Genomic DNA, 11,604 nt, shown 5'->3' with positions numbered 1-11,604 from the left:
GACGATTGCGCGCCTCCCCCGCCGCGCCCTGCGCCCGCCCTTGCTAGCAGGCGCCTCCCGCCCCCCGCATTGCTGATGCTGCTGCTGGCAGACATGGACGTGGTGAATCAGGTACGCATTCCAGCACCGCGGACAGAGCCCGCCGCTGCCTAGCCTCCCCGCCCGGGTGGCAACGGGTCCGCCGACTTCTAAGAGGCCAGGGTCCTGGTAGCCGACACCTGGTCCCGGGCGCTGGGGCTGGGGTCTGCGGCAGGCGAAGGGAGGAATGGGGAGGTGAGGAAAAGAAGGAGTGCATCCTTTGCCGCAGCGAGGGCCGTCCTTACTGCCGCAGCGGGGTCCACCAGAAGCCCGGTTCCTTACAGGAGACCGCGAAGGGAGAAAGAGGGGTCTTGGGGCTGGGGTGCGGACAAGGGGGGAGGGGAGGGGAAGGTGGAAGGAAGATGGGGGGGTGCTGCGGATGAGCTAGGAAATAGAGCGACAGAAGGCGTGGGGGTGGGGGTGGGGGGGAGGGCTGACACCTGCCCCTCCCAAACGGAGACAGTACCCCAGTAGACGACCACTCCTTCCCCCAAAGCAGACCTAGGAGGACGATCCGGTTTTGCCTCTCCAAAACCCCTAGTCTCCCCTCTCCCAGCACATATCCAGTGAAACCATGTCCCAGCCCTCCCCCGCCTTAATCAGCCAGACCCTCTCTGCCATCTCACTCTTCTTCACCACCTCAGAACCTCACCGTCTCTCTAACCAGTACCAACCGCTCCCCATCCTCATCGCCTCAGACCCCCCATCACCACCATCTGACTCACCTTTACCGCTGCAGACCCTTCCCCCACCCTAGCCAACCCACTCCCTCCCTGTCATGACTCACCTTCACCGCCCAAGACCCCCTCCCCCACCCTAATGAACCCGAATCCTTCCTCACTCTCTCCACCTGATCCCCTTCGCCATCTGACTCACTTTCACCGTTTCAGACCTTCTCCCCTTCCCTAACTAGTCCTGACTTCATTCCCATCTTCCTCACCCCTGACCCCCTCTGCCGTCTATCTCACTATCTCCCCAGACCTCCCCACCAGTTCTGAACCCTGGCGGGTCTTCTCTCAAAGATTCTGTGTTCACACCTTCCCTGAAGTGTCACTTTCTCCTTCTCACCTCCTCTCCAAACATCACTCCCTCCCCGAGATCACATGCCCTATCCCCAGGGGTCATCACCTGATGGCCTTGACCCTCACCTCCTTTTCCATCCCCAACAACCCCACTCCCTCCCCACGGTTTCTTTCCTCAGCTGGTGGCCGGGGGTCAGTTCCGGGTGGTCAAGGAGCCCCTTGGCTTCGTGAAGGTGCTGCAATGGGTGAGTGTGGTCTTGGCTATGGGGAGAGAGAGGGAGGTCGTGGGGTCCAGAAGAGCAGGGGTGGAGTAGGGATGGGGAGCCAGTAATGGAAGGAAGAATTGGGCTCCCTGGTGAAGTCCCAGGGGATTGGGGCCAGAGAATGGATGGGCTGTGATGTGACACCACATAAGGCCAAGGGTACCCCCATGGTGAACTGGAAGACTATGACGTCCTACCTCCTCTCCTGAGGTGAGAGAGGGGCAGGGGAGGTGGAGCCTGAAGCCGGTTGCTGCAGGAGAGATGCAAAGCCAGAGAAACCCAGAGACAGTGAAGGAGACAGAGAGACTGAGAGACAGGGAATGATGGCGACAGAGATGGAAATACTGAGAAAAGAGAGATACAGAGATGAGACAGAGAGAGACAAACCAAAAGAGACAAAGAAAAGGGAGACAGAGAAAGATACAGAGAGAACAGAAATGCAAAGAGAAATAGACATAGGAGGAGGGACAGAAAAATGGGATGGGGGAGAGAAAGAGACAGAGAGAGAAAAAGAGACACTCAGAGAAAAGAGAAAACCATCCACAGAGAAGGAGAGGCACAAGGGAGACAGAGAGAGAACCATACAGAGACCAGGTGAGAGACAGAGGAGGGAGACAGATAGAGACAGACAGATGGAGAAAGACACACAGAGACATACATTCACACAGAGAGAGACAGAGAAAAAAGAGACAGAAAGAGACACACAGATACTACAGAGTCAGAGGCAGAGAGAAAAACAGAGATACAGAGACACAAGGAGACATCTGAGAAAAAGAAAGACACATAGAGAGACAGAGACAGAGAGACACCGAGAGAAATAGAGACACAGAGAACAACAGAGACAGGCAGAAATACAGTGAGACAGAAATAGAGAGACTGAGACAGAAGAGAAAGAGAAGGAGGGAGATAGTCAGAGCATTGAGAGGTAGAGACAGAGAGAGACACTAGGAGAAAGACAAGAAGAGACAGCCCCACCCCTGTAATCAGCTTGTCCTGGGACCCGATGAGCCCTGATTAGGGGGTGGGGGTGGGGACCGCTCCATCTGCTGCTGCCTGTGCTGGGCCCCCATCCGTCCAGAGGAGGGCACCCCCATCCCACGTGCACACAGGCTCACCGTGGCCATCCCCATCCCTGCTGCCCAAGGTCTTTGCCATCTTCGCCTTTGCCACATGCGGCAGTTACAGTGGGGAGCTCCGGCTGAGCGTGGACTGTGCCAACAAAAGCAAGAGTGACCTCAACATCGAGGTCGAATTCGAATACCCCTTCAGGTGTGTCCTCACCCCAGCCCACCCTGGGATCCCGACAGACCTGGGAGAGGGAGGGGGCGGGGCCGGACCGGACAACATCTCTTCCCCAGTGGCTCCTGCCCAGCCCCCACCCCAGGAGACCACACCCGCTCGGGTCACTGTGCATGCAATGAGCACCTACCTTGTGCCTGGCACAGCTCTGGACATCTAGGACATGTGGTGAACGAAACAGGCATAGGCTGTTGCCCTCTAACTATGTTCTAGTGAAGGACTGGGGCAGGAGACTGGCAATGAACAAGATTTGAAAGTAAAAGTATATATATGTGTGTATCTCCTTAATGCAGTAGGTGTTCAATTATTGTTAGCTAATATTATTATTTAATTCCCATTCACTCATTCCATACACATTTTTTGAGAACCTGTTGTATGCCAGGTACTGCTCACAACAGTAAACAAAACAGACCAAGCTCCCTACCCTCATGGAGCCAACATTATAACAGATAAACAAATGAATTAAGAGGATAATTGCAGGTTGGGAGAAATCCAAGGAGGGGATCCTCATGCTGAGTTTTATGATCGAGAATAATAGGGGGTGCTGCTGAGCTATAAGGGACGATGAAACCCAGTTAAACAATGCTGACATGCATTGAGCTCCTCCTCTGAGCCAGGTGCTGGGCACATGAGAGTGAGCACAAGCGGCCAAGGCCACTGCCCTTCTGGAGATGCTGGCCCCCTGAGGAGCGGGGAGACATAGACCCCCACACACCATTCCAGTAGAGGCCCCTGAGGCTCCTGTGGTACTGCTGCAGGTCTTGATGTCCTTGTCTGTGAAAAGGGGTTGGAACGCCCACCTTACAGGTTAGGATGGACAGTAAATGAATGACTATTGTAAAGTGCTTAGCACAGTGCCGGGCACGCAGTAAGTGTTCTATAAGTGCTTGTCATAATAAGTAAAATAAATACATTTAAGGGACTCAGGGAAGAGGGCAGGGATTGCATTGGAAATTGGGAATTTTTGAGCACTAAGGGTAAATGTGGGCTGAGGAGCTCCCCTGGGAGGAGAGGGAAGAGTGACAAGAGAAGACAGCCTTGCGCTGGCCCTGAGCAGTAACCAAAAGAAAAGGAAAAGCCAGGGAGGTGTGGCCTGAGAGGCAGGGGGGCAACCAGGGATCCACTACAGGTTCGCAGAAGCCCGGAAAGAGAGTTCGGGGAAACAGGGGAGCCAGCAGCATGGGATACTGCTGAGAGCAGGCCCTTTGGGAGTCCAGAAGAACACAGAAATCTCCTGCGGACTCCCCACCCCAGTACCTCCCATGCCTAGGATCTCAGGTCCTGAGGATCTGCCCTTTTCTCACAAGTCTCCCAGGAGAAAAGTCTTTGCCCTGGGTCCTCCTTACCAACCCCCACACAGCCCCAATACCCCCCCAAGGACCCTTTATTCCCCCTCGGATACTCTCTCTCCCATCCCAGCCCACTGGAAACCCAGAGATTCAAACCCAGATTCAACTCCTACCTCGTCATTTAGTAGCTGTACTACCTTGGACAAGAACTTAACCTTGCTGAGCCTGTTTGTTCATCTGTAAAATGGGTATAATAATCCCTGCTTTAGAGAATTGAGGGGGAGGGTCATTAAATGAGGCAATTATGTCAAGTGCTTTGTAGGTGATCGATAAGTATAAACACCTTCCCTCAGAACCTTTGCTACATGAAGGCACTGGCACCATTTGCTCAGTCTCAGGATCCTGCCCTCTAATCTGAGGCCAGAGCTCCGGGACCCCACCCCAGTCCTTCTCTCCACGTGCATTTTCTCCCTATGACCCCTCCTCCATCACACCACAGGAAAGGCCTGAGTTTCAGGACACCTTCCCAATCTGCCCGTCCCCCCTCACATATGCACAGCCTGTCCAGGATCCCTTCTGCTCTCCTGTCTTTCTCCTCCTATTCTGTAGTCTCTAGCTCTCCTCTGCTATGCATACATTTCTTCTCTCCGGGACCCAAAGTCTGGTGGGGAGAAGAGTCAACATGATGTAGGGGGAAAACACAGGGTTCAGATCCCAACTCTGCCATTCCCTCACCAGCTGTGTGACTTTAGGCAAGTTAATGCACCCCTCTGAGCCCATTTCCACTGCTGTACATTTTATTTAATAAACATTTTTTGAGCGCCTACTATGTGGCAGCACTGTTCCAGACGCTAGGAATACAGCCATGAACAAAACAAAGGGAAAAGCCCTGCCCTCTTGAGGTTATAGCAAAAATTAAGGAAAAAAAAGTAAAATACATGGTATGTCAGATGGGGTATCACTGCTACAGAGAAAAGTGGAGCAAGGAAGGGGGCTAAGGAGTGGTAGGAGGGAATGGTTCCATTTCAATTTTAAACAGTGAGATCAGGGAAGGCCTCGCTGAGAAGGGGACAGTTGAGCAAAGTTGAAGGAGATGAAAGGAGTAAGACACGCAGACATCTAGGAGAAGAGCATTCCAGTGCAAAGGTCCTGGGGTGCAGGGTGCCCGGTATGTTCTACGAATAACCAAGAGGCCAAAGTGCCTGGGTTAGAGTGAGGGATGAGTAAGACCTATTTCACCGGGATGCTGTGCACAATCAATGGGATGTGACTGGCACACAGTAGGTGCTCTGTGAATGGGTGTTTCCTCCTCTTCCTGAGATGTTGTCAGAATCTGGGGGACCCATGACTGGGCAGAGGGGTGGGGGGAGGGGGTTCTTAGGGTCTGGGCCACACCTGCCCACCTCTCTCCACAGGCTGCACCAAGTGTACTTTGATGCACCCAACTGTGGAGGGGGCACTACCAAAGTCTTCCTGGTGGGAGACTACTCCTCATCGGCCGAATTCTTTGTCACCGTGGCGGTGTTTGCTTTCCTCTACTCCATGGGGGCTCTGGCCACCTACATCTTCCTGCAGAACAAGTACCGAGAGAACAACAAAGGACCCATGCTGGTGAGCCGCCACAGCCACTCGCATGCAAGGGCTGGGGGGCGTGGAGCCTCAGGGACACAGCCACGTTCAGAGGCCACACCAAATCCCAGACAGGCCCGCATACAAGCAGCCACCATCACAGCCACAGAATTTACTGCTGCTGCCGCTGCTCTGAGTACTTGTAGCCCACACAGAATCCCAGACAGGCCTACACCAGGAAACCTGCTGCCTCTCACACGACCACACAGTCGAGATCAAAGAAAGGAGCACACAGGTTCACTGGGACAGTCATGCTTGTCATCATGCCACACAGACACACTGATTCCTACACAGCTGCACTCATACACCCTCATCCCAGACACAAAATGACACAAATTCCCACATTCAGACACAAGTGGAAAAACCCACTACTTTCCACAGGTTCAGAAACCATCCCACAGAATCCCCCACACACTCACTCACAAATCACAATCACCCCCTCCCCACGTCCTCTGTGTCACATACACACACGAGCCCAAGCTAGCAGGGCCACCTTCAAGGGAGTGTTGGGGGCTTCAGAGCTGAAAAGGCAGGATAGACACAGGCCTCTTCTGGGGGACCCCACCCTCGCAAGAAAGCCTGTGATATGAGGAGGCCCCACAGCCCAGCTTGAAGCAACCCATTCACAGTGCTGTCTCCCTCTCCCCTGCCCGTCCTAGGACTTTCTGGCCACCGCAGTGTTCGCCTTCATGTGGCTTGTTAGTTCATCGGCCTGGGCCAAGGGGCTGTCAGACGTGAAGATGGCCACAGACCCAGAGAACATTATCAAGGAGATGTCTGTCTGCCACCAGGCAGGAAATACATGCAAGGAGCTGAGGGACCCTGTGACCTCTGGCCTCAACACCTCGGTGGTAAGCCCTGGGAAGCTGGCTGGGCCAGCTAGGGAGGGGGCTGGGAAACTTAGAGTCTGGCATGAGGAGTGGTGGAGAGAGAGAATGAGAGGAGGAGAATTCGGAGGAAATCCAAGAGGGCTCCCTGGAGGAAGCATGCCAACAACAGAGCCTTGAAGGATGAGATAGCAATTGTAATCATCGTGATATCACAGACTGTCCCCAGGAGAGGAACATGAGACTTTCTGTCCACTTGGGTTGGAGAGACCTGGATCCCAGGCCCAGCCTAGTCATGTAGACTCTCTGGCAACTCAGTGCCCTCTTGGGACCTCAGTTTCCTTATATCTAAAGTGAAAGAATAATTTGACGTGTTTCCCACCTGGATGCCCCCTACTGGCCGGAGTCAGACTGTCTGAGCTCAAATGCCAGCTCCGCCACTTGCATGCTCTGTGAGCTGAAACAAGTTATTCAGCCTCTCCGGCCTCAGTTCAACCATGTAAATTGAAAACTAATAATAAGTCCTGTTCCAAAGCTGGGTATTTAGTGAACTAATAACAAAGTGCTTAGAAAGGGGCCTGGCACATGGTATGTCATATACAAGTGTTACAGATGGTAAGATTCTGATTCTTTTTTTTTCTGTCATTTGCTGGCTGTGAGACCTTGGGCAGCTTAGCCTCTCTGGTCCTCAGTTTCCTCAACCGTAAAGTGGGGATATTACTTCTTGTCCCAAAATTGAATTATATTATATATATTTATATAAATTCCATATATTTCTTTTAAAAGAAAAGTATATGTTTATATACTTTATATATATTTACATACATATTTATACACATATATTATGTATTTACACATATATACACATGTATACTTTGTATATACATGTGTATATATGCATCTATTAGTTGTATATTTAATAAACATGCTTAACATTGTACTTAATTACAAATTTAGGTTTACCATATTTTATACACGTATATATGTATATGTAATATGTATATGTGCAAACATATAAATACTTATATATGTAATACTGATAGATCTCAACATCCCCGGGAATATGGATTCTAACATGCCCCGCCCCGCCCCCCCAAGGTGATTTTTCTGCATGTTGACGTTCATGCGCTAGGACTCCAAGCAAGGGTCTGGGTTTTAGAAACCACCACCCTTCGGGAGCCCGCGGATCCATGCCCGACGCGCGGCCTCGATGTTCCCTGGGGCCGCCAAGGCAATGGGCGCGGGACGACAGCCGGGCTTTGTCTCCCCACAGGTGTTCGGCTTCCTGAACCTGGTGCTCTGGGTCGGCAACCTGTGGTTCGTGTTCAAGGAGACAGGCTGGGCCGCCCCATTCCTGCGCGCGCCTCCCGGCGCCCCGGAGAAGCAGCCGGCGCCCGGGGACGCCTACGGCGAGGCGGGCTACGGGCAGGGCCCTGGCGGGTATGGGCCCCAGGACTCCTACGGGCCCCAGGGCGGCTACCAGCCTGACTACGGACAGCCCGCCGGCGGCGGTGGCGGCGGCTATGGGCCTCAGGGCGACTATGGGCAGCAAGGCTACGGCCCTCAGGGTGCGCCCACCTCCTTCTCCAATCAAATGTAGTCTGGTGAGTGACAGGCGGGCGGTGTGGCCAAGGAGGGTACAGGAAAGGAGACGGGCGGGTCAGTAAACCAATAAGAGTCAGAAGTGAATGGTACATAGGGAGCTGGCTGGACAAGTAAGGGTGGGAGTTTGAAGGAGCCAATAGAGAGGCGGAGCTACATGTTAAGAGAGTAAAACTAGCCAATGAATGGAGAGCAGGAGTGGAGCTTGAAGATGGGCAGAATGAACAGCCAATGGGAGAGAGGTAGAAGTGCAGGTCTGAGGGAAGGGAGAGGAGAGAGAAGGGGGCAGAGCAACCAATGAGAGGAGGGAATAGCAAGGGGACTTGGTAGTGGAGAATCAGGGCAGCGCAGGAGCCAGGAAGGGAAGAGGAGGTGGGTCTTAGAAGTGATTGATAAGCCAGTAGGTTATGATAAGGCCAATAGATGGTCAGGATAATCCAGCTTGGATCATGAAGGTCAGACAAGTTCACCAGTCCGAGAGGAGGTGATAGATCCGCCACCTCTCCCCAACCCTCGAGGTGAGCGAGGTAGTGTGGAATTTCAAAGTGGGGGGGGAGGGTCAGGGGCATTGAAAAGGCTGGCCGACCTTCTTGCTGGGCCTGAAAGGAGAATTGAGATTTCCCTCGCGTATGAGGAGTGAAGATGGGGAGAAGAGGCAGAGGTATAGCATGAGAGGGGAAAGACACGGAGGTGGCAACACGTGGTGGAAGTAGTTTCTGGCACTTGGCAGGGAGGAGTTTATTAGGCATCTCACATCTAATTAATCAAAAAATCCTGTTGGCTCTTCCTTCAAAATAAACCCATAACCTTCCCACTTCTCACTGTCATCTCCCCTGGTCATCTTCACAGGTTTCCATCCCCATTCAAATTCTGAGAATTCTACTCACAGCGTTGGGAGAGATCATGTTAAGTCCTAAATCAGGCCACGGCCCTACTGTGCTCAGAGCTCTGCCGGGGCTCCCATCTCACTCAGACTAAAAGCCAAGGCCTTCCCTATGGCCCACAAGGCCCTACACAATCTAGCCCCATCCCCCACTTTTCTGACCTCTCACCTCCTACCGCTCCCTCCCCACTCTGTTCTGGCCACACTGGCCACCACACGTGCCAGGCACAATCCGACTTCAGGGCCTTGGTGATTGCTTTCCGCCTGGAGTTTCACACCCCCCAACACACATAAGCTTACCTGGCCAGCTTCTTACCAGTCCCCTTTCTTATCTCTCTCATAGAACCCTGTGCTTTTCTTTATCACAGTCTATGGCTCATTCGCTCACTTCCTTAAGTCTTTATTCCAATGTCATTTCTTCAACGAGGTCTTCTCTGACTGCCCTACTTACTACAGCAACCTTCCTTCCCCTACTGGCACTCCTAATCCCCTCACCCTGGTCTACTTTTTTTTCCGTTTCACTTATTATCATCTTATGTCATACTAAACAATTCAGTTATACATCATGGTCATTGTCTGAAGTCTGTCTCCCTACCACAATGTAAGCTCCACAAAAATAAAGATCTTTGTTTTGGGGCCGGCCCAGTGGCGCAGCAGTTAAGTGTGCATGGTCCACTTCTCAGCAGCCCGGGGTTCACTGGTTCGGATCCTGGGTGCGGACATGGCACCGCTTGGCAAAAGCCATGCTGTGGTAGGCGGCCCACGTGTAAAGTAGAGGAAGATGGGCACAGGGCTAATCTTCCTCAAAAAAGAATCTTTGTTTTGCTCAATATAGTTTATCACCAATGACTAGAACAGTACCTATTAACAGACTTTTTTGGATTGAGGGAAAGGGAACCATAATTTCTTTGGTACCTAACCTAGTAGGGGCAAAGTATATCTTCCCAGTGGAGGCAGCTGGTATGAAGCTGACTGCAGGACTATGAGTGAAGGAAGAAGGAAGAAAAGGCATGGCAGGCAGAGGGTAAAGCCAGGGCAGAGGCATAGCAGCCCAGTCCCTCTCTACGGGCACCACCTGTGTCTGGACCCCCTCTCCTTTCTGTGTCTTTTGCCTCCACAGGTCAGCGCAGTCCGGGAGGACCCCATGGGTGGGCAAGAGCTCAGGAGAAGGCCTGCCCCCCTTCCCACCCCTACACCCCAGGTCTCCGTCCCTCAAGCCAGGAGACTCTTAACTGTCTTTGCTGTTTATATATATATATATTATATATAAATATCTATTTATCTGTCTGAGCCCTGCCCCCACCCACTCCCCTCTTGCCTTAGGGGCCTGATCTTGAGTGGGCCCCTCTCTAACCCCTACCCCTTCCCCTGCACCCCTTGGCCCTTCTCTGTTCCCTGGCCCTGGGCCCTGAGGTTGAGGGGCTCTGAAAGGGAGACAGTGAGGAGACAGACCTCGGTTGTGTGGGGAGGGTAAGAGTGACTTCAGACCCTCTCCCCTTCTCCTTCCCCTCCTCCAACTCTGGCCTTGATTCCTCCAGCAATGCCTGAACAGGGGCCATTAAGGGAAACTCAACCCTGAAGCGGGGAGAAAGGCAGAGACTGGGGGGGCTTGGGACCCAAGGTGGTCTTAGAGAGGAGCTGGAGTCAAGGGGACTAGTAACCAGAGGGGTTAGGTTCCACACATACCTGATCTGGAGTCTAAAGAAGAGGGGTGCCCTAGAGCATTTCGGATTGAGCTGGGAAGGAGGTTGAGGGCGTGGTTCTAGAAGGGGCGGAACTTTGAGTGAGGCTGCATGTGGGCCCCAGAGTGGGCACGGCTTGGAGTAGGAGAAGGTTCTACAAAAGGGGTGTGACAAGGGGCCTGGGGACAGGGTCTGGAAGAACATAGAGGGCTGGTTCTAGAAGGGGTGGGGCTTTAACCAGGGAATGGGTAAGGCTCCACAGTGGGCGGGTCTTGGATTGCGGCTAGAGTCTATGGAAGGGGTGGGGCTGGAACATTCTGGAATGCCCCATCCCATAGGGCAGTGAAGAAAACATGTTTGAGAGTGGGCGGGTTTGGCAGTGTGGTGGGAGGAGGCTTGCCTGGGGGCTGCGGGATGGGTTTTGTTGGGGGGGGAAGTAGTATCTCTGGCTAAGGCTGGGGACTCAGGTGCCCTGGGAAGAGCAGAGAGGTATGGCTTGGAGGGTAAGGGGTGAGATCCAGAGAGAAGTACCCCCCCCCCCCCCACACACACACCCTTGCTCATCCCTGTGGCGGAACAGCTAGGTAATCAGAGGACAGAGTCAAGGGATCTGTGGGGCCGACCCACCCCCTCCACCCTCCTTCCCCTGCCTCCTCCCTCCCTCCACACCCCAACCCGTCCCGGGGTGGCTGGAGACCCGGTCTGGAGCCCCTGTCCTGCACCCTCTGCTGTGTCTGTGACGTCGGTAGTGCCTGTGATCGTGTGTTGCCATTTTGTCTGGCTGTGGCCCCTCCCCCTCTCCTCCAGACTACCCCCCCCTTTCCCGCGCCCTTCTATTGTTTGTAGACTCCCTCCCCGAGGAAGAACAAATACGATTAATTCTCCTTCCCTAAATAAACTCCTCAACCACCTAGTCCACCCGGCTCTGGCTTCTCACTGTGTCTTTTTTGGGGGGTACGAAGGGAGAGATGAGGGAGAGGAGGCGAGAGGAAGCTGCGCCTCTGACCTGCTGGACGCTATTCAAGTCACC

General features: G+C 53.2%; 1 protein-coding gene across 1 annotated transcript; it reads left to right on the top strand.

Annotated features, from left to right (window-relative positions):
- SYP (synaptophysin) lies at positions 1-11,497 on the top strand. The gene is made up of 7 exons (XM_005614147.4): positions 1-111; positions 1,280-1,345; positions 2,508-2,632; positions 5,367-5,562; positions 6,240-6,431; positions 7,681-8,011; positions 10,013-11,497. The coding sequence occupies exons 1-6, from the start codon at positions 76-78 to the stop codon at positions 8,005-8,007; spliced, it is 942 nt and encodes a 313-aa protein (XP_005614204.2). The 5' UTR covers positions 1-75; the 3' UTR covers positions 8,008-8,011; positions 10,013-11,497.
- Positions 11,498-11,604: the final 107 nt, after the last annotated feature.

This window comes from Equus caballus, chromosome X, assembly GCF_041296265.1.
Source record: "Equus caballus isolate H_3958 breed thoroughbred chromosome X, TB-T2T, whole genome shotgun sequence".
Lineage (NCBI taxonomy): Eukaryota > Metazoa > Chordata > Mammalia > Perissodactyla > Equidae > Equus > Equus caballus.
The sequence above is the reverse complement of the archived record's forward strand: the minus strand, read 5'-3'. Positions and strand labels throughout refer to the sequence as shown.